Genomic DNA, 25,765 nt, shown 5'->3' with positions numbered 1-25,765 from the left:
AATTTGTTCTTAGACCTCTGGTTCCCCTCCCCTAGAATGTAAGGGCAAGGACCTTATCTCTCTTATGCTTACTCATTGTGACTTACAGTAGATGCTCATTAAATATCTGTTGAATGGAAAATGAACTAAATTGGAGGGTGATGGGGAGTCTGGGGGCTTAGGGGTGCAGTGGAGGATTGTGTTTTGGAGCATTTGCGGGAAGAATGCACGATGGATAACTAGACCAGGTCTGGGAAAGAGAGAGATAAATGGGCACTCGGGGAGCTGAGTAGTGACAAGCAGGGCAGAGCTCTTACTTGGACTGTACCTCAGAAAACTGTACTAGGGAAACCTATTTAACGCCATTTTCATTTATTTATATGATTATTTCCTTTACATTACAGAGTGCTTTTTTTTTTTTAACAAAGAGAAGTGTTCTTAGTCTTGGTTTTAAGAAATCCACTAGAGTTGCCGACTTAGTTGATGCCTTCTGGACAGTGATAAGGCAGTCATTATCTCTGAGTCTTGGTCACCAGTTTTGGTTCTCCTGGGACACCTGGTATACAAAGTTGATCACTAGGGAGGAGGTGGATTCTTTGCATCAGTAGCCCAGGTTTTCCTGAGTGTAAAGACCCAGTATTATCAGTTCCTTCTGGCCCAAGATTTAAAGTTGGGAACATTAGTGTGGACTATGGTAGCTTCAACTGAAGCCCAATAGCCGGGAAAGAAACCATCCCAGCCTTGGAGAACTAGGCTGGATACCAGGGTGCATGAATCCCATGTAGGTGGGTTTGACTTGGCAAAGTCTGGGGCTAATGCTGGAAGCTCCTGCAGCCCCTTAGGCCAGGGAGAAAAGTCTGGACCTGGATGTAGAGTCCTGAGAGCTCAAGTACGAATCCCTGTTGTTGGTTTTCTAAGATGACATTGAGTGGGTGGAAGAAGCATGGCAGACCCTGTAGGCAGCAGAGCTCTCCCCAAACGGGCATGGAAGCTGGAAGTTCTGCCCTTTTGGTCACAATTCTTAGGAAATTCTGGGAAAGGTAAAAACATCAAAAGGAAGATTTTATCTTCCTGACAATAAACCAGGTGGAGTTAATTACAAATTTAAAAGAAAAATTTTATAAGTTATGACTTATATCTTTGTCTACAGCTGGTGCAGAATTTTACAGGAGACTCTGACTGGCAGGGTCCAGCCATAGTAGCAGATAATGAACCCATTCCTCCACCCATTTAACAAATATTCAATGACATGTGCCAAGCAATGGGCAAAGTGCTAGAACACAGGGCAAACCTAGTTCCTGCCTTACAGAGCTTACAGTCTGAGAAAGGAACAGATTAATTGAATAACTGCACAAGACAAAGGAGAGTACCTACAGAGCTCTGACGTTTATGGTGAAGGTGTGTGACCTGGCCTGGTGGCGGTGGTTAGGAAAGCTTTACCTAGAGAGGTGAACCTGGAGGATAGGTAGGTAGAGATGGAAGGGAAATCACTCCAGGCAAAAGGAATAGCCTGTGCAAAGATCCTGTGGTGGAAGGGCATCTAGAAGAGTAAACAAGACTAAAAGAAGGACAGTGTGGGGAATTCCCTGGAGATCCAGTGGTTAGGGCTCTGTGCTTCCACTGCAGGAGGCACAGGTTCGATCCCTAGTTGGGGAACTAAGATCTGGCATGCCGCGTAGTGCAGCCAAAACAAAACAAGAAGAAGGAGAGGGAGAGGGAGAAGAAGGAGGGGGAGGGGGAGGGTAGAGGAGGAGGGAGAGGAGGAGGAGGGGGAGGATGGTGTGGCTAAAGCAAGGAGAGCAAGGGACAGATTGGAGAAGGTGAAGCTGAGAGATGCAGGGCAGAGCCTTGTGGGGCCCCATAGGCCACTTTAAGCCTTTGGAAGGTTTAAGGAATTGGAGGTGACATGATCACATTGTGTGTTTTGAACAGATTATTCTGCCTGTGGTGTCAGGTAATGGATTGGAGCGGGGCTGGAGTGGATGCAGAGACACAGATTGGAAGACAGTTGTAATATTTTATGCTAGAGATGGTGATTTGGGCCAGAGTAGTGGTGCTGGAGACAGAGGTGGAAAACTTGGAGAAATATCTAGGAGGGAAAATTCACAGGGTTTGGGGAAGGATGGGATGTGGCTGGGTGGAGGGTGGAAAGGAGCAGTAAAGCTAAACACCAGGTTTCTGGCTCATGGAACAGGACAGATAGGTGGTCCCATCCACTGATACAGGGACTAGTGTCCCTCACCAGAGAAAGGAAACTGTGAGGAAAGGTGAGGCTCAGAGACACCCTTTGTATAGCTCTCTTCTACGTGGAAATTTTCCTTTGGGTGACCTTTGGAGGATCTGGGCTTTGGTTTGAATGAAACTGTTCTCTTACCCCAGGATTCAAGCATAATCCCAGACCACTTGCATTAAAATCATCTGAGGTGTTTATTAAGAATTCAGATTTCTGGGCCCCAGAATAAACCTCATGAATCAGAATCCCTGGAGCAGAGGCCAAGTCTGTATTTTAATAAACTCACTAAGGGGTTTGACTCCTATGCACGCTTATTATTTAGGACAATGACCTTCCATTTTTCTTCTTTCTGTACTTTTTCCATGCTCTCCTTGCCTCCACCCTTCTTGGGCCAGGAGTAGCCACGAGTTCCCAATGTTCTAAGTGCCAACCTCTAGTCTTCTTGATCCTTTGAGTTTGAGAAGGTTTGCAAGACAAGGGGCTCCTGGGGCAGGACACAGAGGACTAACAAAGGAGCTGTTCATGTTAGCCATGAACACATGAACCAGAAACTGCATAAGGCACTAGTGACATAACATGTATGAGAAAGAAGCAAGTCCTTCCCGCAAGGGGCTCCCAACAGTGGGGGTGACAGACACGAAAACATTCAAAATACAGTAAATGCGTATGTAGTATTTAGTAGGAGCCAGGTACTGTTCTAAGTGCTTTATATTTACTAATTCATTTAATCCTTACAACAACAATGCAAAATAGATTCTGCATGACAGTGGTGGTGATAAAAAGATGTAGGGTGGGGGGGAACTTCCCTGGCAGTCCAGTGGTTAAGAATCCGCACTCCCACTGCAGGGGGCGCAGGTTCAATCCCTGGTCAGGAAATGAAGATCCCACACGCCACGCAGTGTGGAAAAAAAAAAAAAGATGTACAGGGTGATGCTGAGGAGTCTGGGAAGAGAACATGAGGGGTTTCATGGAGGTAGCTATCAGATGAGCCACAAAAGATGAAAAAAAGTCAAGTCCAAGAGGCGAGAAGGACAGAGGAATCATCCAGTATATGCAAAGCACAAAATATGAGACAACACAGCATATTTGGAAAATCCAAATCCAATTGAAGGGGAGGCATGATAAGTGCAAAGTGGCAAGGAATGTTGATGAAGAGGTAAACTTAGCCAGTTCATTAAAAATCCTTTTGCCGTATTTTGGAATTTGGACTTTCTTTTGAAAGTAAGAGAGAGCTTTCAGTTAGGGATGATATGATCAGTTTTGCATTTCAGCAGGTTTATGATGAAAGCAACATGGAAAAGAAATTAGGAGTTGGGCTGGAGGTGAGAAGATTAGAGTCTTCTCAATGTGAGAGACAGGGAACCTGAAATAAGATACAGTCAGTGAGAATGAAAAAAAAGGGGGGGTAGGTTTAAAAGTTCTGTAGGAAGTAGAACTGATTAGACTTGGTGAGGGTTTAGATTTGGAGAAGAGAGAGGACAGAGTTAAACAGGTCTTGTTTTCTGACTCATGGGTAAAGAAAGGTGCCATGCACAGAAATACAGAGGCCAGGAGAAAGAGTAGAATTTAAAATGGAAGACAACTTCCAGTTTTCAGTCTGGCATGTAAGGAGCTTAAAAGTTCTCACTCTTGTCCTTATAAGAAGGATGAACAGAGAGTCAAAGACCAAGAGAAAACCTTGAACAAAACTTGAGGGGTAGAAGGGGGGACATCTTACTTATAGAGGAGCAAGAATAAGAATTACTCCGGGGCAGTGGGGGAACTTCCCTAGTGGCGCAGTAGGTAAGACTCCGCGCTCCCAGTGCAGGGGCCCCAGTTTTGATCCCTGGTCAGGGAACTAGATCCCACATGCATGCTGCAACTAGGAGTTCGCATGCCACAACTAAGGAGCCTGCCTGCCACAACTAAGACCTGGAGCAACCAAATAAATATATAAATAAATAAATATTAAAAAAAGAATTACATCGGACTTCTCTTCAGAAACCACGCAAGATGAGAGTGCAGTGAAATGTTTAAAGTGTTGAGGGAACAAAAGCCCACCAACCTAGGCTTTTTTATCCAGCAAAATTATCTCTCAAAAGTGAAAGAGTAATACTTTATCAAACAAAAATTGAGGGAGTTTGTAGCCAAGACCTGACTTGCAAGATATGCTAAAAGAAATTCTTCAGAAAGAAGGAAAGTGACATAGGTCAGAAACTCAGATCTACATAAAGGCAGAACTTTAAGGAAAGAATAAATTAAGGTAAAAGTAAAAAGGAAGACAACTAGAATTTCGTAGATGTCCGATTTGGGTACTTTGGAACTTCCAGCTAGATGTCCCAAGGGCAGTCGAATGTGTGGCTCACCTCAGAAGACTGATCTTGAGTGGAGACAGGGAGGGATATAGGAGCCATTATCTCTAAGAAAGGAGATGGCCCAAGGAAAGGGTAGTTTCACTAAATCTCTGTAAGGTAGTCAGAGCAGGTAATTAATTCAGTCAACAAAAAATATACACTGTGTGCCAAGATTCCGTCCCTGACAATGGAAATAAGGAGAGACACCAGGAAGGGTGACCAGGAGAAAGACAAGTAAAACGGTCAACTGTATTAGGGGGCTGACTGGAGTAAGCGCACAACAGAAATTCGAAAATGGAAATCTATTTTATTTATTTTAGAACTACACGATTAAAAAGAAAGATATCAAACACAGAAAAGCACAAAAATTTCCTGCAGTCTCACCATCTAGAAAAAAACCAGATTAACAATCTGATGTATCTTTTCAAACTTTGAATTTTATTTTTTAAAGGCGGGCGCCCTCTCCCATTCTGTAAAAAAAAAGAGTTGAACTCTTACTGCAAGCGGCGCGCCGCCCGGGGAAGGCTTTGCAGGCGATGGTTTGGGCGCTGGGATTTAAGGAATCGTATTTGAGAGGGTGAAGACGATGGAGAGGGAAAGTGGCATAAGTCTCGCTTTACAGACTAGAAAGTCAAGACCTCAGAGAACGACGGGCCTTCTCTGCAGGCTCCGCGAAGAAATGCAAGGGCCGGAGGCGGGAAAGGGCCGGAGGCGGGGCCCAGGTCCCCGGTCCCAGCTGCTCAGCAGCCGTCGGAAGTGCCAGGCAGCGGGGTCGGGGCCCGGCAGCGCCGCCGGATCTGCCGGGGCGCGGCCTTATGACGCGCGTGACGTCTCCCCTGTCTGGCGGCCCATTGGTTCTACTACCACCCTTCTCCCGGGTAGGGAAACTGGTCGCGGAGCCGGAAGCGAAGTAGCCTTTGAGTTCGAGACAGCGGCGGCGTTTAAGGCAGAACGACCTGTTGCCAGTGGAGCTGGCCAGCTTCTCCATTCAGGCTCCAGCCCGAGTTGGAGAAAACCCCGGGATTCCGGTGGCCCATGGGAGGGCGCAGTCTCGGATCGCGAACTATCCGGCGCAGACCGAAATAGCCGAGCCTGTGAGGGCCACCGGAAACCGCGCCCCTAGGAGGAGGCGGGAAGCCTTGCCAGAGGTAGGAACACAAAGGTACGGCTCCTGGGGTGGGGCCCGCCGGCCATGGCCACGCCCCCTGGGGCCGGTCCCGCCGCTCTTCGCTTCGTAGCCGCTGCCTGCTGGCAAGTCGTGCGCGGACGCTACGTGGAGCATTTTCCGCGAGTATTGGAGTTTCTGCGATCCCTGCGCGCTGCTGCCCCCGGCTTGGTTCGGTACCGGCACCATGAACGCCTGTGTATGGGCCTAAAGGCCAAGGTATTGGAGTCAGTAGGACCCGGTAGAGGGGAAAGGGACGGGATGCGAGGACCTGTCCTGGGCCGACTGCTTGGGGGTGGAACCGGTTGGAAAAGGGCAGCTTGCCCGGACGTGGGGATTCTGAGCTCAGCACCCTTCACAGCTGGTGGTGGATATGATCCTGCAGGGCCGGCCTTGGGCCCAGGTTCTGAATGCCCTGCATCGCCACTTCCCAGAGTCTGGACCTACAGTGCGGGACCCCAAAGCCGTGAGTCGTCCCTGGAGCAAGCCCTACCTCCACTTAACACGCGGTGCAACAAAGTTGCTCCTCCTCCCGGTCACTGGATTCTCGTGCCCCTAACTTGTTTGCCTTCCTTACCCTCAACAGACAAAGCAGGATCTGAGGAAGATCTCAGAGGCTCAGGAAACCTTTTGCCAGCAGGTGAAGCAGCTGGCAGAAGCCTCTGTTGATTTGGCTTCGAAGCTACAGGTGGGACTGGCTGCTTTGGAAGCTATGGCGTAGCTGTTCTCTCTAGTCCTCTTCTGACCTGCTTCCTTTTTTTTTTTTAACTTTTTAAAACATCTTTATTGATATAAAATTTATATATCACACAATTTACCCATTCAAAATGTACAACTGAATCTTTTTTTTAATTGAAGCATAGTTGATTTAGAATGTTGTATTGATTTCTGCTGTACAGCAAAGTGATTCGGTTATACATATGCATATTCTTTTTTATATTCTTTTCCATTATGGTTCATCACAAGATATTGAATATAGTTCCCTGTACTATACAGTAGGACCTTGTTGTTTACCCAATTTTAAATTAGTAATGCTTAATATAAATAACATTACTGATTTTAATCGAGAAGATTCATTCAGGCTTTTTTCTTCAGTGTATACATACTTTCATCAACAATGTACAACATAATTTATTTTTTTATTTTTATTTTTTTTAACATCTTTATTGGAATATAATTGCTTTACAATGGTGTGTTGACCTGCTTCTTTTCCTCCTGCAGGAACTTGAACAAGAGTACGGGGAGCTTTTTCTGGCTGCCATGGAAAAGCTGTTTTTTGAATACCTGTGTCAGTTGGAAAAAGCACTGCCTACACTGCAGGCACAGCAGGTTTTGCTAGGGCAAAACACATAAGGGCAGAATGCTGGGGTGGGGGGTAGGGGGTGGAGTTGTATCAAGGCCTGTGGTCTTCATGCCTCTCTCCCTGCCCACAGCTTCAGGATGTGCTGACTTGGATGCAGCCTGGAGTTTCTATCACTTCTTCTTTTGTCTTGAGCCAATATGGTGTGGACATGGGGTGGCCACTTCCAGGTACCAGGACCATCTAGGAGAACTAAGAATTTGGGGGTTGAGTGTTTAGCTTGCAACCTTTTGAGGCAGCCTATTGGAAGGGTTACATGGGCCTGAGGCGTAAAAACCAGACTGAGTCCATGTGTTACTATATTGCCTTTTTAAAGAGATTTGTTTTCTTTTTCAGAGTGCTTTGCTACTGATTCAGTGAACACGACAGAGCCCATGGAGCAGAGTCCTCCTCAGCAACCAACACCAGCACTCCACGACCCTCTGCCAAAAGCCCGGCCTGGCCCACACCTTCCTCAGGATCCAGCCTCAAGGAAGCACCCGGAAACTTTGACTGGCCACCATTTCAATCTGGCCCCTCTAGGCCGGCGAAGAATCCAGTCCCGGTGGGCATCCACTAGCAGAGGCCATAAGGAGCGCCCCACAGTCATGCTGTTCCCCTTTAGGAATCTGGGTTCACCAACGCAGGTCATATCTAAGCCTGGGAACAGGGAAGAACATGGGACACACACAGCAGACCCAGCAGGTGCTGTGGGCACCAGAGCAGCCTCGACTGGCAAGTCTAGGAGTCCGTCCAAGACCCTGGGAGGAAGGGCTCTGAAGGAGAACCCAAATGACTTGTCTGCCTCAGAGCAAAAGGAGTAAGTACAACAGTTGCTTCTCCCTACTAGCAGCACATGCCCTGCCTGCTTTCCTTTCACCCTGTCTTGCTTGCTCCCACCCTAGGAACTGCTTGGATTGCCCCATGGAACCCCTGAGATTGTCATTATCGCCTCCTAGGGCCAGGAAGTCAGGTAGGTATCCTGAGTCAGGACCAGATCAGACAGCCTCCTCTCTTGGGGACCCTTGAGGTCCTGTGTTCACTGAGAAGAGTACTTGGACTCTGGTTTCCTCCCTGCAGTGCGTCCTCCATCTCTGTGCAGCTCTGACATTACTATAGGGGACCTGGTTTTGGACTCCGATGAGGAAGAAAATGGCCAGAGGGAAGGAAGGGTGAGTAGGAAGGAATGGAAAGCTGGGGAAGGGGCGGGCAGAATGAGATAGAAAGCCATATGATGCAGGATATGGAGGGCTCAGGGCATGTTTCAGTGATGATAGGATCTCCCTGCTCCCTTCTCTGCAGGACTCTCTGGAAAACTATCAGAAGACAAAGTTTGACACCCTGATCCCCACCTTCTGTGAATACCTCCCCACTTCTGGCCCCAGTGGTGTGTCTGTCCCTCTTCCTAACCATACAGACAGTTCTAGACTGCTGTGATTAGACTGGAATGCCCACGGCACTCTGCCTGTCTCCTTCCTCCTCAGCTCTCACGCAGTTTAGGGGTAATAAAGTGGAAGTCCAGGCTTGGGTTGCCTGACTATATTGCTAAAGTTACTTTGTAATACTTAATAATTAAATTTTGGATTTGTTAAAACACTGTCTTAGTTTGAGGGAGGGGAATTAAGGCTTCTATAAGGTCAGTGTAGGTCATTCCTTAGAAACAGAACCGGCCTCTCCAGGGCTGGAAGGGGATCCCTTTGCCATTTTACTTCCCTTGGAGAGTGTTGTTCAGACATGCCCAAAAGGGTTACCAGGGCTGAGAGCCTAGAAGAGAAATTTCCTTTTGCTATTCTGAAAATACTGTGTGTGGTCTGATGCCAGAATATACTTGTAAATTCTCACGCTGCCAGGTTACTTGGGGGTGGTGGCACTAGAATGGAGATGCTTCATGGAAAGGGCACTCACTGTCCTTGACTCCACTGGGTCAGTGCCAACTCCTCCACTTGCCCTGCAGCAGCACCCAGATGCCATCCTTGTGCAGAAATCCCCAGAATCTCAAAGTCATTGGGATCTCTCTTTATTGAGGTATTTAAAATACATAAACACTTCTGAGCTTTGTAGATATTCAAAGATCTATTTAATGAATCTGATTAACAAAACATGATTCTAAAAGCCCACCTCTTCCAGACCAAGGCCATATAAAACACTTATGTATGAATCAGCATCTTTTCCTTTTAATAATCTTCAGGATTCTGGGTCCCCAGATTCCCATTTGATTATCTTAACTTTATTTTCTCAGCCTGCCTTCCTTGCTTCCTCCCCAGTGGGTGCCCTGGGCATTTTGCATGTGCAGATAAAGTACAGAATACTGCAGGAGCCCTTAGCAGAGAGAGGATAGGAAATGACCAAGTAATAGCCCTAGTAGCTGGGATGGGAGAGGGGCCCACTGGGGAGCCCTGTGGTGGGTGCTGGCGCCCTGGGAGGGCAGAACTGCTCAGGTCTAGCTCTTGTCACTGAAGATCGGATTCACCTGCTGGGTGACACGGATGAAGGTAGTTCTCCGGCTCAGCTCCTTCAGCTTAGCTGCTCCCACGTAGGTACAGGTGGAGCGGATGCCTCCAAGAATGTCTCGGATAGTATGTTCCACATCCCCTTTAAAGGGCATCTCCACTGTCTTTCCCTCTGAGGCCCTTAGAAGAGGAAAAGCTTTCTTACCTTTTCTGTCTGGATTTCTTAAGCCCAGTGACTCTTCCCCAATCTCTAGGATTTAGTCCCTGTTCATCACTTTTCTTCCAAGTTCTGCCACCACTTTACTTGGCAAGTCACGCTTTCCAAGAACCCTCAGCTTCTGGCCTCCACACCTACCTGTACTCAGCCACGCCCCCGGCATACTTCTTCATGGCCATTTCAGAACTCATGCCATAGAAGAGCTTGTACTTCTTGCCATCCCTCTCGATGAGCTCACCACCTGACTCGCTGTGCCCAGCCAGCATGCCGCCCAGCATCACGAAGTCAGCCCCTGCCCCTGCCAGCACCAACAAGAGTGGAAAGAGATGAATCTGGCCCAGGTTCCAACATGGTCACCCTCAGAAGCAACTCACACAAAATTCTCAGGCCTGCCAATGATTCTGGCATCTTCCTGGTTTTGTTTCCCTAACTGGCCCACAATCCAGTGCACAGGCCTACTCTGCCCTGGCTTCTGTTCCTCAGTGGACTTTCCAAATATTTAAAATAGAGCCTCTGGAGACGCCCTGCCTGGCTTCTGCTCTCTCCTTTTTGCTGCTTTCGCCATCTTCTGGTCACCTCTTTTTACTCTGCCCAGCCGAACAAGACTCACTTCAAGTGTCCCAAGAGCAAAGCTCTCCAACTTCAGTGTGAACAAGGATCACCTAGGAAGCTGGGAAAATGCAGATCTGTAGCCCCACTCCCCAGAGCCAGATGCCATGGGTCCAGGGTGGGGCTCGGCATCTGCACTGTCCCGCAGTCCAGGGGATGATGCAGATGGCCCTGGTCCACATTAGGAGAGTCCACATCAGAGTCTCAGGACTTCCCCTGCTGGTTTGCCCCAGATGACACCACAGGCTTCTGGGTCACTAGTCATTATAAAAGAATCTGAACAGCTTTCTTAGACTTCCCTAGCCTGATCCTAGACCCTCAGAGGTGACTTATCCTCTTCTACAGGATCCTCCTTCTGTGCCCTCCTTACCGAAAGCCTTGGCCACATCCCCGGGACAGTTGCAGCCTCCATCCTGCAAAGTAAGGAGCACTATGAAGGGAGAGTATGGATGCCCCAAGCCCTCTAGGAGGTCCCAGTGGCCCACCTCAAAGCTGACAGGAACCCAGGAGTCCTGATCCACCTCTACCAGAGCCTCCAGACCTGGCAGAGAACCCAGATGTCTGGCAGCCTCATACCCTACCCTGCTCTTGGCCTTACGGAAATGATGTGGCCTTTGAGGCCATGGGCAGCATCTGCGCACTCCATCACTGCGCTCAGCTGTGGATACCCAACTCCGGTCTTCTTCCGGGTGGTACACACAGAGCCTGAGAAGAACGTGACAAGAATGAGAGGCAAGTTCTCCACAGGTGTCTGCCACTGAAGCGGTGGCCAGTGGCCCCCAGTGAACCAGCTTACCTGGTCCAATTCCCACTTTGATGATGTCAGCCCCAGAGAGAATCAGCTCTTCCACCATCTCTCCTGTTACCACATTCCCTGCCTGGGACAGAAGCATCAAAACAGCATTCTTAGGGTCAGAAAGAGCCGATCGTGTGCTTCCAGCATTATTACAAAGAAGAGTACCTTGGTTCCCTCTACTTGGGCCTTCTGAGGGCTTTTAGACCAGTCACTTCAAAGGACCCTGCTTTCCAAGCTGAGGTAAGGGGGTGAGTGGCCAGTGTCACCGTTGTACTAGGGTAAAGCGGGGGTCCAACTGGAACAAGCTCACATCTGATTTACAGTAGATTTATCTCCCCCTCCCCTCCAAAAGACCCAAACACATCCTTTGCTTAAGCTGTTATGTCATGAAACCTCTCTGGCTTCAGGGAAACGGGGAGGACATGGTAATGTCGGCTAAATACCCATCTACACAATTGTATTTGCTTTTGATGGACAGAACAGAGAGACCACTCAATGCTGCGGAGAAAGTGAGGCGTTGTCATAACTCCCCTGAGCTTGTAAAAATAAAATAAAATAAAACAACATTTCATGCATCCCCTTCAATATAACTGTAGTATCTCTCCATACCTTTGGGCAGGTGTGTATGTACCAGAGGTATGTACGATGCAGAAATGTTCCATTGTGGTTTAGTGAGTGATGTCGGACACTGGATTTACAAAGACTAGGTAGACTAGGTATCAAGGTTCGGAGAAGACGGCACTGGCCAGTACACAAACATTTAAAGCATGGAACCATGGATCATCACCCAGTGACATGATTAAGCGGACTAGGAAATGCAGCAGAGGAGAAAGGAACTGGTGTAACAAAATGGTGTGGCGGGAAAGAGTGGAGGAAGGAGAGGAATGGACCCACTACAGGGTAGTAGAGACATACCATGATGGTGTGTTCAGGGAAGCGCTTCCTCACATCCTTTACAAATTCAACAAAGTGTTCAGAGTAGCCATTGGCCACGTCCACGCATATATATTTCACCTGGGGAATAGCGTCCAGGATCTGTCCCAGCTGCTCAAAGTCAGCAGAGCCTGTGCCTGAGCTGGCAGCCAGATGCTGTGTGAGAAACAGGGCCATTAGCATGTAAGAAATGACCTGGTTGGTTAGCCAACAGGGGTGGGGAGGTAAGGGCTGGTCCCCAGGAAGCCAAACAAAGATTCCCGGAAGACTGGGCTAAGGAGTGGATCAGGGGAGGACCACTGTTACCTCAAGACAGTCAGGATTCTGGCTAGCAAACTCTTTCCACTGCTCGAGGCTGTAGTGCTTATGGACAGCAGTGAAGAGGGAGAACTGGGAGAAGAAAGAGCCATCAAAAAGGAGGGAACTTCATTAAGAGTCTCTTTTTCTAAAAATAGACCTTTATATTATCCTATCTGAGGGACAAAAGGACTGAAGTCTGGAAGGAGCAACTTGAAGAAGTCAGTGGTTGAGCTCGAACCTCAGTTCCACCATTGTTCTCTCTACAAATGCAGTCGGGCTTTTCCCCATAAGCTAGTACTTGCCCAACACTCCCACCAAAGTACTAAAGTCACCTGGATTGGATTTCACCTGCCAGCACGTACAGCGCTTCTGAGTTAAAAGGTGACAAGGACAAGCTGTTGGTGCAGTGGGACAAGCAGTAGACAAGAAAGAACCATGAAGAGGCTGGACGGAGCCAGTGTCTGCCTGCACTGACTCAGCCCCTCCTATGATAACCTAGTACGGAGCTAACCTACTTGCGGTATCTTCTGGTCCATTTACCAGCAGTAATTCAGTAAGCCTAAATGCTCACAAAATTACAAGAGGTAAGGCCTTAAGGTTAACAGTCAATAAGGTGCTACCCTTTCTCCATCTCTGCTAAAGTAAAGGACAAATTTTCTTGAGACATGGACCAACCTGAAAAGTCTATCTCATTCAGTCTATTTCAGTCAACCAAGTTCAAGGATATAATGACTCATCAGACTTGTATTTCCTAGCACAACAAATTGCAAATAACATCCCAATACTTTGAGAAAGGCATTCAAAGGCCACTTGTGAATGCTGGTGTTTGTGATTTAAAAGTGCAGACATGCAAATAGACAAGACAGCACAAATCTTGCAACAGACAAGAGACCCAAGGAAGTCAAGCATCAGCCAGCAGTAAGGAAGTGCAAATGCTCAGAGATCATCATCAACACTACCTAGCTAACGCTGGTACAGAACTGTGCTTTCTCAGCAACACTCTGCCATCAACATGCTAATAGACAAAAATCACTCTAGGAGGCCAGCAGACCTTGGAGATATACTGGCATAGGGTGGCATGATGAGCATATCCAATTACATACCAAGCTAGAGATCTAGAAAAAGATCCTTGCTTGCATCCAAACTTTTAATTATTACTGAGACTTGGCTGTATCTCTAAAATCTGATTTCTTCAGCACTCAGCAGTAATGAAAAGCCAGTCTCAGCATAAAGCATCAAGACAGTCCCGGCAAGGTCCATACATTATAGGACATTTGTTAACACTGAAGTCAGATTCACCATTCCTTAACTCTATTGGACAGGCCAGGTGGACAACGGGCAACAGTGGGATTCCTAAGCAGTTGGTAAATGGCAATAGTAATACAGTACTAAAGCTGCATAACTATGAACCTCAGAGAAATGACAGCAGACATTCCACAGAGACTTACAGCAATCAAAAATAGAGAAAGGGAGATGAAGTCCTTAAGGCTGACAGAGCCACAAGCAGCAGCAGAATCCATCAACCAGGGCTACCTGGATTAACCAGAAGAGTGCATATGTCCTCAGGATGCCCAAACTATCTACCTTCTCAGCTACAAATATAGAGGCAGGTAATATTACTGAAAGGAGCAGCAGCTTCCATTTTGAAAATGAGCAATAACCTGTATATAAGAAAAACACATTCCATTTTGGGCACATCCCAGAAACACCCAGGAACCTAGGACTTAAAGAAGAGGAAGATTAAAAAAAAAAAAACAAAAAAAAAACAGGCATGAAAGAAAATAAACTTCTTCTCTCTAGGATCTTCTAGTTAGGAATTTTTGAATGCTCAAACTATATCTAGTTTCTGGACTAAAACAGTGAATGCTGAGTATCCTAACAATAGTGTAAAGAGGGATGCCGGTGATTTGGAGAGGGTGATCTGGGTGGTGGGAAAAGTTGGCAGGATGTATAAACTGCTGGACAGGAGAAAAGGGAAAGTTCTGTTAAAATGGGGGCAAAATTTAGCTTTGAATCTCATTAACTCAGATGGCCCTTTAAAGTTATCAGATAAAGGGGCCTTAATACTACTGCAAAAACAGAAATTGAGCATCCTAACTGTTAACTGCCAGAGTTGACCTGGGATGGGGGTGGGGATGCAGATACCTCTGCAGTCAGCCCACAAAACTGGACACCATGACGAAGGGGTATGAGGGAAGTCCTACCTTACAGAGAACCTTGGCTATCTCAAAGGTGCCTACAGTATCCATATTGGCTGCAATGATGGGGATCCCAGTGTACATCTGCTTTGAGTTCCGAAATGAAAAGGATCTTGTGAGATCCACCTGCAGATATGAACAGGAAACTAAGCATTTCATTTATCCAAAAAACAAGTATTGCAGGAGGGCAAAAGCCAGGAATCTTTCCCAGTCCTGGCCCTCCAGGAGCTTGGGATCAAGAAAGAGCAACTAGAGAAGCAGGCTCACCTCACTTCGAGACTTAAGGGTACTGCGTTTGGGCCTCAACAGGACATCCTTGAAGTCCAGTTTGACGTCGTTGTCGATGTGAGGCATGGCAGGCACCTAAGGGTAGCAGCGAATCTGAGGGCTGGAAGGTAGGAAAAGTCAGGAGGCGGTAGCTGAGCCAATTTTCCCTTAGAACTTAGTGTTCTGTTAGGGCTGGCGGCAGGGCTCATCTCTCTCCTCGCTTAAATTGTGGAAGGTCAGGGCATTGATCGAGGCATAGTCCCTGAAGACCGTCACCTCAGACTCGGGTGGTTTCACTTACTCTCGGTGTCTTCAACCTAGGTACTATTTGTTGGGGAGAAGAACTGGGATGGAGTCGTGAGTGACCCTAAATGGTGCGTTCCTTACCCCACTACTCTTCTTTCTCCCGCCCCTGCAAAGAGCAGTTTGGGATAAGAGGCAGATTTGGGAGTGAGAAGGAGTGGTGGGATCCCAAAACCAGCTTCCGGAATAGGGGTACTCACTTCCTGTCGCCGGGGCCAGGTGGCAGTTGACCGAAGCTCCTCTTGATTAGCCACTAACCTCGCGCAGCCCCGCTGAGCCTTGTGGGCAGCGCTAACAGGTTCCGCTAATTGCCGGAGAGAACGAGTAACCGAGGAATTCCAGCTTCGGTGCTGGAGGCCTTCTGGGTAACAGAGTTCACACACTGAGGATGCCGCTGGATCTGAGGGGCAGGGAACTATAACTCCCAGGGTGGGACGCGCGGAGCTGCCCCCTGGCATGATGGGAGGAGTCGTTCGTTCCGCCCTCGCTTTATACTAGCCCCGGCTTGCTGGGGACTCTCAGAATTGCAGAGGCGTCATCTCTTCTGTAACTAGGCGGGCCGCCTCCTTTTGTTTGTTTTTTTTTTTACGACGCCACAGAAACGAAACGCGGACGCATTCCTGAGCCTTTCCGGAACCCCGTGGAAAGAAGTGGGAGGAGCGAGGTGCGGGGTGGGGGGTGGGGGGGGTGGAGCCAGGCAGTGACCCGGAAGCAGAAGTGACTCCCACAGGCTGAGGGCTGGGGAGCTGCATCGGCGATCGCAGCGGTAGAAGCAGCAGTTTATCTGTGTGCAGCCCCAAACTGGGAAGAAGATGCTAATTAAAGTGAAGGTGGGAGCACCTCCAGCCTTGCCAAGACGCAGTGGTACTGGGCTGGCCGCTGTGCGTTAAGGGAGAAGCCGGGAAGGAAAACCACGCCTTTCCCGAGCCTGGAGGGGGCTGACAGCCTCGGGGCTCCGCGCGAGGGTTGATGGGATGTAGGGGGGGTCCCCAAAAGGGCTTCGAGAGCAGGGGCTGGCCCAGCCAGACGACCCCGGGGTCTGTGCTGTGCCTGCTTTCATTCCGGGACCGTTCCTTGATCCAGAAGGAGGCCGCCTTTGTCCGGGGTCTCGCTGTGTTCGAACCCCCGCGGTCATAGAGAAGGCCTAGCAGCATCTTGGCCCCCCTCTCTCTCGGATTCTTGGAATAAGCTCTGTTCTCCATCGTTCATGCCCCAGTTACCTGCTTCTCCCAGCCCCTAACGTAGGCTACTCCGAGTACAGCACAAAAACGTAGCCTAGGGAACCGGGGCCTCCCAGGAACTAGACTGTGAGCTTTTGTTAGTTGTCGCCAAGGTGTAGTATCTCAGCCGGCCTTCAGGAAACAAAGCTGGGAGCGTGTTCAGTTAGCACCTGCATTTCTGAGCCAGCATCCTGGACCAGCCTCACTTCCTTGACTGAGGCAGGTTAGTTATCAGTGCCCTAGTTCTTGGTACTAGCAGTGTTTCCTTCATCTCCATCCCGCCTCCCGTGGTTCTTCACCAGTTTCCAACCCTCATTAGCCCTATCTGCTATTTCCTCCTTTGTGCCTTAAGAGGGAGGGACAAAAACTAACAATTGATGCAGTGCAACGTTAGTTTAGCATTTAAAAAAAAAAACTGCCAAGGAAGTCTATCGTTATTTCATCAGCTCTTTAGTGTATTTATCATGCATAATAGCCATTAACCTCTTCAGTCCTTCTGAACCACCATCTTAGCTAAGGATTGAGGCCAAGCAGCATGTTGAAGGTCATTGTTTTTCAAATTTTGAGTAATGAGCTATAAAACAGTCACTAGTGGTAAAATCAGTTTAATAAGTCCGTGGGTCACAAGCAACAAGAAAAAGAAAAAAATAGAGATATCAGGGTATACTTCTGGGCAAGAGGATTGTTTGTGAAATTTTGGGTTTTATTTTGTATGTATATTACATGCATGGATGTGATATTAGTTCATATGTATTTCTTAGTGTGGGTCACTGTCCAAAAAGTCTTGAGAAACATTAGCAAGTGAATGCTTATGTCATTTCAATACATATGGATTCTCAGTTTCTCTTAGTCCTCCCTTAGTCCAAAGAAGAGGTTATTACTATACTTTTGTTCAGTGTTTTGTAAACCTTTTTTTAAATCTCAACCTACACAAAAAAATTTTACCTCATGGTCCCATACAACACAAAATAACTGTGTGTGATATGCTCTGGTATTTTGAATTCTATTCCAAGTTGATTTCATAACCCACTGATGGGTTGAGACCTGCAGTTTAAGAAAATACTGTATTCTAGATGGGCTTCTCAACTTAAAAATGTGTAAGAATCACCTGGGGATCTTGTTAAAATGCTGATTCTAATTCAGTGGTCTGGGACGGAACCCGAGATTCTGCATTTCTAACATTCTGCATTTCTGCTTGTCTGGGGAGTATACAAGGTTCTACTTTCTTTGAATCCATTTGTATTTAGTACTTCTCTAAAACTGTCAGGCTCCTTTCCCAAAACACTTTCCTTTCTACCTTCAAATAGGTTTCTCTCTCCATCTTTCTCTTTCTTCTTTGTATGTTAAATACATTTTTGTATGTTAAATAAATAAAGCAATTAGCTGTGAACTACTATACAAATGATAGGTTTTTTAGCAGGGTTCCTTTGTGAATTATTCATTCTTCCACTGTCGTTCTCCATGTAGGTAATTTATTCCATATCTCTTTTTGCAATCTTTTACAACTAAATCCCTTGTCAACGGAAGGAAAAGCACACAACATAAGAGCTGTGAGTTCAGTTTATTTGGGGACTTACTGAGGACCTTAGCCCAGGAGACAGCCTCTTAGATAGCACTGAGGAACTGCTCCAAAGGTAAGTGGGGGAGGTCAGCATGTATGTGATTTTGGCAAAGGGTAATCAAGCACACATCTCGGTAGAAGGTTGCTGCTAGTTAAGAGGAACAGATATCTTAGTTAATGGCTTTAGTGCTTTTCTAAGTATGGGAAGATGCAAGAGTTTGGGTTCATAAAATTTTCTCCTGGAAATACCTAACTATCTAAAGGCCTGTTCTATTAATTTTCCCAGAGCACATTGCTGATGTGCCTCATTCCTGTCTCCACCTTGAACTCCTTTCAGGCTGGGTTGAAAGTCAGCGACTGCAGTGGCTAATGACTTAATTCTTGTAGAACCAGGAGGCAAGTGACATCCTTTAGTTGGCACACTCGTGATTTAAAATTTCTCTTGATACCTCATCTCTGTGTTTCTAAAATTAAATACAGCATCTTCTGTCTTAAGCCATCTTCCCAATACTCATCTCATATATTGATCCCATCAATCTACCAGTTACCTGGAACCCAGTTCTTTAAAATCATTGTTCTCTTATAGAAGCTAATTTTTCTTTTGATACATCTTTCTGTTGATTTTCTTTCTATTCCCATTACCCTTGTTCTCATCTGGGGTCTCATTAACTTATATCTTTATTTCTCTGTGATACCTCCAGAGAAATACCTCTTATTGGGATACCTCCAACAAGATTTCCTACTGCCATTCCCCTCTAAAGTTTAGAGTCTAGGGACTTCCCTGGTGGTCCAATGGTTAAGACTTCACCTTCCAGTGTAGGGGGTGTGGGTTCGATCCCAAAACATAAAACGGAAACAATATTGTAACAAATTCAATAAAGCCTTTAAAAAATGGTCCACATCAAAAAATTCTTTAAAAAAATAAAGTATATGTATTTTTTAAAAATAATAATAAAGTTTAGAGTCTATACCAAAATACGGTGTACAAAATCATAGTGTACAGGTCTTCTTTAACCTTCTTTTTCATCATATTATTCCCTAGCCTCAGATCCTGCATTGATTCCTCTTAGCAAATTACTTTGGGCACCTGTCTTTACTATCTAAGCCCTAGTTTTCTCATTCATGCTTTTTTAAACGTAAAATAAAACACAAAGCTCTTAAGGGTTAAGTTCAAGGAGTTTTTAACAACAGTATACCCCCATGTAGCCACAGATCTAGAACATTTTCACCCCTGCCCTCTAAAAGTTCCATAGGTTAGTTTTGCTTGTTTTAGAATTTCATATAATGGAATTATAGAATATATCATTTTTGTGTCTGGCTTCTTTCACTCAGCATTATGTCTGTTGTGTCTGTAGCTCCTTCTTATTACTTGGTAATACTACATTAAATGACTATATCACAATTTGTTTATCCATTCTCCTGTTGATGGACGTTTGGGTTATTTCCAGTTTCTGGCTATTATGAAGGAGGCTTCTAATAGCCAGAAATGATGATATGAACATTGTCTTTTTGTGGACTTATGTTTTCATTTCCTTTGGATAAATACCTAGGAATGGAATTACTAGGTCATGTATAACTTTAAAAGATGCTGCCAAACAGATCTCCAAAGTATGGCACCATTTTACATCCCTACTTACAATGAGTGAGCATTCCAGCTACTCTGCACCCATCTTTATTATAGCTATTTTAGTGGGTGTGAAATGTTATCTCAGGTTTAAATTAATCACTGTTGATTTTCCCTCACCACAGCACTTTGTCACTGCCCCTTGTATTTTGGACGATAACATTCAGTATGGCATTTCTTGTGTATTGGTTTGTTCTATTAATTGTATGTCTCAGTGTCTCTTGGTTGTAAATCTTCACTTGAAAGAAATTGTTGGCAAGGGCTGGGTCACTTAATTTCTTTTATATCCCCTACAGTGCTTATAGCAGAATGTCAGGCTGAGGTTCATCATAGACTAGTTGAATAGCATTGAATGTATTCCCAGGTCACAATGACCAGATTTGAGGGAAGAAATCCAGTATGACATGGTCTTTTAAAATATCTTTTAAAATTGAAATCAAGAATATCTTTTAAAATTGTTCAGTTTTAAATGATTTTAATTATGACAATTTCAGACATATACAACAGCAGAGAGAAGGAATAATGCACCCTATACGAAGCTTCAAAAACGATCATCTCATGGCCAATCTTACTTTATTTATGCTCACCAACTTTCCTTACCTTATGTTTTAAGGAGCAAGTCCCAGATAGCGTAGCGTATACTATTGGTATATATTTCGGTATTTATCTGTAAAAAAGAACTTTTTTTACTAACATAACCATAATTATTACACCTAAAAAATCAACAGTGATTTCACACTATCATTGTCTCATTTGTTTTTTACAATTTGTTGGAATCTGGATCCAACTAAGATTCATACATTGTAGTTGGTTGATAAGTATTTTAGGCCTCTTTAAACCTATAATTCCCCATTTCCCCCATTTTTTTTCTTGTTGAATAATCTAGGTGGTTGTTCCCGTAGAGTTTCCTATAGTTTGAATTTGGTGATTACATTCCCATGCTGTCTTTTAATATATTCCTCTTTCCTCTGTATTTCCTGTCAATTGGTAATAAGATCGAGAGGCTTGATTAGTCCTTTTTGTCTGTTCATGTGTGAGAATAATTCATAGGTGGTATTGTGACATACTTCTGTCAGGTTGTTTTGCTTTCTGCGATGTTAGTCATTGCCTAGATCCATTATTTCATTGGAGGTTACAAAATGGGGATATTCTGATTTTATTGTTGCTTCCTACATTAGCTGGGATCCCTGAGCAGTGTCCAGTACAGTGGCCATTTGCCCACGTGCACTGTTGACCACTGGAAATGTGGCTAGTGAGACTGAGAAATTCAATTGTTTTATTTGTATTTAATTAATTTAATATAAGAACTGAAACTTTATTCAGTAGTTGGAAAACTTTTAACTTGTTTGGAACAAGTTGGGAATGTAAACATACTTTTTCAACTGTAAATTGTGAAACTTAAATACAGATCAAGTATTTCAGATGATAACTTATCATCTGAATTGAGGTGTGCTGTCAGTATGAAATGCGCACAGAATTTTGAAGATTTGGTTAGAAGAAAAGAATGTAAAATATATTAATAATTTGAATATATTGGGTTTCAGAATATTAAAATTAATTTCACCTTTTAAAAATGTGGCTGCTAGAATATTTAATATTGTATATGTGGCTTTCACTAAGTTTCTATCTCTAGTGGACAGTGCTGCTTTACAGAATGGTTTCCTTATACTCTCATCAAGGACATTGTTTAAAATTTTTTTTCTCATCCCAGTGTATTCATGGTATTAAAAAATGGAAAATACAAAAAAGCGCAAAGAAAATAATTTAAATCACCCATAATCTCAAAACTCAAGATAAAAGCACTGATGTCTACATCCTTCCAAACTTTTTTGAAAGCATATAAATACATGTATGTGTGTGTTTATTTATTTAGTTACAAAATAAGAATTATACTGTTAGTCTAAATATTGTTTGAGAACTGTGTGATTTTCCCCCTGTGTTTGTACCATAATTTATTTAACCCTCAATTGTGAGATATTTAGATTGTGTTTCTAGTTTTTCAGTTTCAAAAAGTTGCAATTCATTGTCATAGGTATATTTTTGGACAGAGGATTATTTTCCCAGAAGTGTTATTGCTGGGACACCATATGCCAGATTGCTCTCTGGATACATTCATAGGCTTCTATAGTCGATCTCAGAAACAAAGGACCAGTGCTAGAGATTTAGATTTTATAAACCAATAATTTTTTTCAAATGTCATAAAGCCCAAGCATCTGACTCTTGGGAGAGCAGTTCTAGGCTTTCTGTTAGAGTCTTTTGTACTTTTTAAAAATTGTTATTGTTAAATCAGAATGAATATTTATTAATATTCATGTGATAAAGGAATATATTTTTATTAGATATTTTATTAGACAGTACAGATAAAGGGAGAGTTAGCTTTGGTCTCCTCAACCCTACTCCCCTTCTCAAGGATCATCATAATTTTAGGAGATAGGTATACTTTTAATCCTTTCTTCTATGCATGTATGTATGTATATATTTACATATAGAAAATGATACATAATCATACATTCTCTAGATCTTTCCATGTTAATGTATAAACTGTTGCATAATAAATATATCATTCTAGGGCTTCCCTGGTGGCGCAGTGGTTGAGAGTCCACCTGCCGATGCAGGGGACACGGGTTCTTGCCCCGGTCTGGGAAGATCCCACATGCCGTGGAGCGGCTGGGCCCGTGAGCCATGGCCGCTGAGCCTGCGCGTCCGGAGCCTGTGCTCCGCAGCAGGAGAGGCCACAACAGTGAGAGGCCTGCGTACAGAAGAAAAAAAAAAAAAAAAAAAAAAAAATATATATATATATATATATATCATTCTATGGCTGTACCATAGTTTAATAGTTTTCCTATTAATAGGCATTAGGCTGTTTCTTGTGTTTTGCTTTTATGAAGGGTGTTGCAGTAAACCTCATATGTTCCTCTTTGAATACGTACTCAAATTTCAAGTTTTTCCTTAAGGTTAGTTATCTAGAAATAGAATTGTCTGGTTAAAGAGTCTTTGCATTTAAAGTATTATGATCAATAAATTGAGATAATTTGTGGACAACGTGGTATTGCATACTTTTCATTTTGTCAGGAAGGAGCCTAAAGAAATACCATATATTGTCACTGTCGTTTCATAAAAGGACATTTTAACACCTGAAAATATTTAGTTTCATGAAAATCTCATTGTTGTCATTATTTTTCTCATTTTAGCATAGACTATTGAAAATTTTCAAACAGACCAGCTTGAGTTGGGGTGGAAACTTGAAAATTACTGTTGTAATTTATTCTTTTGCATCCAAACAGGTCAATCCAAAGGAGTTACTCTTGCATTTTTTGAAATATCCTTAGTAGTGAACCATTCTCATGGTTGAGAAGTTAGATCCTAAGTACTTTCTTCATGCTGGTCTTTGTGAATATCATAAGTAGGAACCATATGTTATTTTGTGAGTCCACCACAGGAGTGTACATTGGGTCTCAATACTAGATCAGCCAGACTTGGGCAGTACTGAGTACAGAGCTGAAAGCTCAGGTTCTGGGGCCAGAGAGTTTGTGTTTGGATTCATACTCTCCTTTTGACTTCATAGGCATGCTTTTTAACCTGTCCAAACCCCATTTTCCTCAACTATAAATGGTGATAGTAATAGTACATATCTCACAAGTACTTGCAAGGATTAAATGTATTGACGCATGTAAGATACTCAGCGTAGTTTCTAACTCTTGGAAAGTGTTCAGTAAATGTTGGCTGTGATCATAACATGATCATTGGTGTATTTAGCTGTTCCACCAATATTTATTGACTGCTTCTATGTCAAACACTGTGCTTTGTGCTTAAATTAGGAAGACTGAACAGTCTCTGTCCTTTAGGGAGCTGGAGTATAAATTGGAGAGTTTGACACTTAAACAACTAGCTGTAATGGCTCTTAAAGTGTACTGGGGACAAGTCGTCAATCTTAAAGTGTCCCTTGAAGGTTTGCAAAAGAGCGGAAGAGGGCATGGCAACAAGAAAAACAGTAGAAGCAAGGAAAATGCCCCTAAATTATGGATTACTGTAGACTGGTGCAGATGGAGTTTGAAGAGCAAGGATGGATGGGAGATTAGATTGGATGAAGCACGTTTATAAGTGTACAATGAGTATAATTATTGTGTTTGAATATCAGCAGCCCTTTGTCTATAGAAGAAGTCAAGAAGACCAGAGCTGCAATTTAGGATTTAGGTGGAAGTCTGGAGAAGATATGGGAGATAGAATGTTGAATTCTAGTATTACTTAAAAAGTTGGTCAGGGACTTCCCTGGTGGTGCAGTGGTTAAGACTCTGTGCTCCCAATGCAGGGGACCTGGGTTCAATCCCTGGTCAGGGAACTAGATCCCACATGCATGCTGCAACTAAGGGTTCGCATGCCACAACTGAGGAGCCCTCGAGCCACAACTAAAGAGCCCTCCTGCCACAACTAAGACCCACAACCAAATAAATAAATAAATATTAAAAAAAAAAAAAGTTGGTCAGAGGTGATCTCCAGTGTCCTTGCGAATTCTTTGAGTTATCTGAATGTTAATTTCTAGCATTGGTACATGAGATAAGGTCCTTCTCAAAGGAATACTTTCCTTAGGGCAGTTCTCATTGCTGTCTTAAAGGATTTATGGTATTCTCTTGGATTCTAGCAGAATGGGAGGTGAGATGACCTGTGAGATTAAAAGGGTCAAATGGTTTACAGAATCTTCCCCTGTCAAAGTTGTTCACAGCCTAAAAATGTCTGAAATCGGGTGTGGTCAAAACTTCTGACACTTCAAATCAGCTTTGAGAATGTGTGTTTCTCAGAAGGTAGTAGATCCCCCAAGACTAGGCCAGGATGTTTTACCTAGGAGACAAATTGTATATTGGGCTATAGGATTCATGAAACCGTTGCCTGTTTCAGACGCTGACCGGAAAGGAGATTGAGATTGACATTGAACCCACAGACAAGGTAATGTACGCCCAGTACCTCTCCATGCCTGTCTCCCTACATGTACACTTGCTTGGGTATGCTGATGAACTGAGTCCTTCCGCTCTCATACTCTCTGCATAGCTCTTGTTCTTTCCCATTCCATGGTCCTTCCCCCTGAGCAACCCCTGACTACTTGTACCCCTAAAGGTGGAGCGAATCAAGGAGCGTGTGGAGGAGAAAGAGGGAATCCCCCCACAGCAGCAGCGGCTCATCTACAGTGGTAAACAGATGTAAGTTTGGAATGGGAATGAGGGCGTGGCCATCTTATGTGAAGATGAAGATGCAAGTACTGGAGGTGGAGCAGGCCTGCCTTTTTTTTGTTGTCTCAGACCCTTTGGCAATTTGATGAAGGCTATGAACCACTTCTCAGAATTAGATTTTTGCAGACATAAAATAAAATGCATGGAATTACAAAAGAAACTAATAGGATCGAAATACACTTATCACACTACTAAAAAAGCAAGTTTGTAATATATGTACTTCATTAAGATCTAATGATGGATATAATAACTAATTTTAAAAGATTTTCAAGATACCTACGAACAGTTGTGAAATGATAGGAAAATATCTAATTTTTGTTGTTAACAGGTTACCCATATTGTTAATGATACCCCTGTGGGTTTTTTGCCTGTGTTCAAAACTGAAAGAAATATCAGATTTCAGTTAGGGGTTAGTAAAAATATAAAGATGTAATTTTTTTCTCATCTGCATTCATAGATCCCCAGGCAGATCCGTGAAACCCAGGTTAAGAACCTTGCTCTGGACGGTATTTACTTCTAATACCTTTTTTCTTTTTTCTGCCCCTTCCTGCAGGAACGATGAGAAAACAGCAGCGGATTACAAGATACTAGGTGGTTCAGTCCTCCACCTGGTACTGGCTCTGAGAGGAGGAGGTGGTCCTAGGCAGTGATGGACCCCCCCCTCCATTGCACCTCCTTGCCCTGTTGCTCATTATGAGGAATCATGTATCCTCTCACACTGTGGGACACCAGGGCCACTGCCCCCTCTCCTGGATGCCCAGTCTTGTGTGTCTGTTGGTGGGAGACTGTGAGGACCCCAGGATGCAGTGTTCCTGGCCCAAAGGGCCCTTGCTGGCTATTGGGTTTTAGTTTGCAGTCCTGTGTGCTTCCCTCTGTTAATGGCTACGTCCCTGGTTGTCAATAAAATACTTCCTGGCCTCCTGGAATCTTTCTTCTGTTGCACAAACGTGACTGAAATCAAAATGGGCCAATGCACACTCAGTTATACCAGGCTGAAGGAGTAGGACAGTGTAAGA

At 44.4% G+C, this 25,765-nt stretch overlaps 3 protein-coding genes across 10 annotated transcripts; 2 read left to right on the top strand and 1 right to left on the bottom strand.

The window, feature by feature from the left end:
• The first annotated feature begins 1,785 nt into the window (after window positions 1–1,785).
• TINF2 (TERF1 interacting nuclear factor 2) lies at window positions 1,786–11,687 on the top strand. Of its 6 annotated transcripts, none has more exons than XM_089907494.1 (9): window positions 1,787–5,929; window positions 6,072–6,176; window positions 6,297–6,398; window positions 6,932–7,039; window positions 7,144–7,240; window positions 7,407–7,869; window positions 7,955–8,022; window positions 8,130–8,221; window positions 8,352–9,354. In XM_089907494.1, the coding sequence occupies exons 1-9, from the start codon at window positions 5,738–5,740 to the stop codon at window positions 8,484–8,486; spliced, it is 1,362 nt and encodes a 453-aa protein (XP_089763620.1). In that variant the 5' UTR covers window positions 1,787–5,737; the 3' UTR covers window positions 8,487–9,354. The 6 variants fall into 6 exon arrangements, with proteins under 6 accessions (XP_089763625.1, XP_089763620.1, XP_089763624.1 ...); XM_089907498.1 differs by lacking the exon at window positions 8,352–9,354 and adding an exon at window positions 10,671–11,687 and having other exon boundaries at window positions 1,788–5,693; XM_089907496.1 differs by lacking the exon at window positions 8,352–9,354 and adding an exon at window positions 10,671–11,687 and having other exon boundaries at window positions 1,788–5,707.
• GMPR2 (guanosine monophosphate reductase 2) lies at window positions 9,051–15,722 on the bottom strand. The gene is made up of 10 exons (XM_022553493.3): window positions 15,323–15,722; window positions 14,820–14,940; window positions 14,559–14,678; window positions 12,361–12,444; window positions 12,037–12,210; window positions 11,122–11,203; window positions 10,924–11,030; window positions 10,696–10,738; window positions 9,855–10,014; window positions 9,051–9,679 (listed from the first exon to the last, which is right to left on the bottom strand). Exons 2-10 carry the CDS (start codon window positions 14,904–14,906, stop codon window positions 9,490–9,492), a joined length of 1,047 nt encoding a protein of 348 aa, XP_022409201.1. The 5' UTR covers window positions 14,907–14,940; window positions 15,323–15,722; the 3' UTR covers window positions 9,051–9,489.
• A 104-nt stretch (window positions 15,723–15,826) lies between these two features.
• On the top strand, window positions 15,827–25,666 carry NEDD8 (NEDD8 ubiquitin like modifier). 3 transcript variants are annotated; one of them, XM_022553653.3, is made up of 4 exons: window positions 15,827–15,952; window positions 24,421–24,468; window positions 24,637–24,719; window positions 25,303–25,666. In XM_022553653.3, the coding sequence occupies exons 1-4, from the start codon at window positions 15,935–15,937 to the stop codon at window positions 25,397–25,399; spliced, it is 246 nt and encodes an 81-aa protein (XP_022409361.1). In that variant the 5' UTR covers window positions 15,827–15,934; the 3' UTR covers window positions 25,400–25,666. The 3 variants fall into 3 exon arrangements, with proteins under 3 accessions (XP_022409361.1, XP_022409360.1, XP_089763629.1); XM_022553652.3 differs by having other exon boundaries at window positions 15,827–16,003; XM_089907503.1 differs by lacking the exon at window positions 15,827–15,952 and adding an exon at window positions 22,303–22,481.
• The last annotated feature ends 99 nt before the right edge of the window (window positions 25,667–25,765 follow it).

Source organism: Delphinapterus leucas, chromosome 2 (assembly GCF_059928025.1).
Source record: "Delphinapterus leucas isolate spDelLeu-1000000601 "Yukka" chromosome 2, BTC_Dleu_Yukka2, whole genome shotgun sequence".
NCBI lineage: Eukaryota > Metazoa > Chordata > Mammalia > Artiodactyla > Monodontidae > Delphinapterus > Delphinapterus leucas.
The sequence above is the reverse complement of the archived record's forward strand: the minus strand, read 5'-3'. Positions and strand labels throughout refer to the sequence as shown.

Coding starts and splice junctions, on each gene's coding strand:
- TINF2 (XM_022553490.3), top strand. CDS start 5,738: ATGGCCACGCCCCCTGGGGCCGGTCCCGCCGCTCTTCGCTTCGTAGCC. Junction 8,023..8,129: donor TCCTAGGGCCAGGAAGTCAG/GTAGGTATCCTG, acceptor TCCTCCCTGCAG/TGCGTCCTCCATCTCTGTGC. Junction 8,222..10,670: donor ATGGCCAGAGGGAAGGAAGG/GTGAGTAGGAAG, acceptor CCTCTTCTACAG/GATCCTCCTTCTGTGCCCTC.
- GMPR2 (XM_022553493.3), bottom strand. CDS start 14,906: ATGCCTCACATCGACAACGACGTCAAACTGGACTTCAAGGATGTCCTG. Junction 12,445..14,558: donor TAGCCAAGGTTCTCTGTAAG/GTAGGACTTCCC, acceptor TTCTTCTCCCAG/TTCTCCCTCTTCACTGCTGT. Junction 11,204..12,036: donor TCCCTGAACACACCATCATG/GTATGTCTCTAC, acceptor CTTCTGTCCCAG/GCAGGGAATGTGGTAACAGG.
- NEDD8 (XM_089907503.1), top strand. CDS start 22,410: ATGAAGGGTGTTGCAGTAAACCTCATATGTTCCTCTTTGAATACGTAC. Junction 24,469..24,636: donor ACATTGAACCCACAGACAAG/GTAATGTACGCC, acceptor GTACCCCTAAAG/GTGGAGCGAATCAAGGAGCG. Junction 24,720..25,302: donor ATCTACAGTGGTAAACAGAT/GTAAGTTTGGAA, acceptor CCCTTCCTGCAG/GAACGATGAGAAAACAGCAG.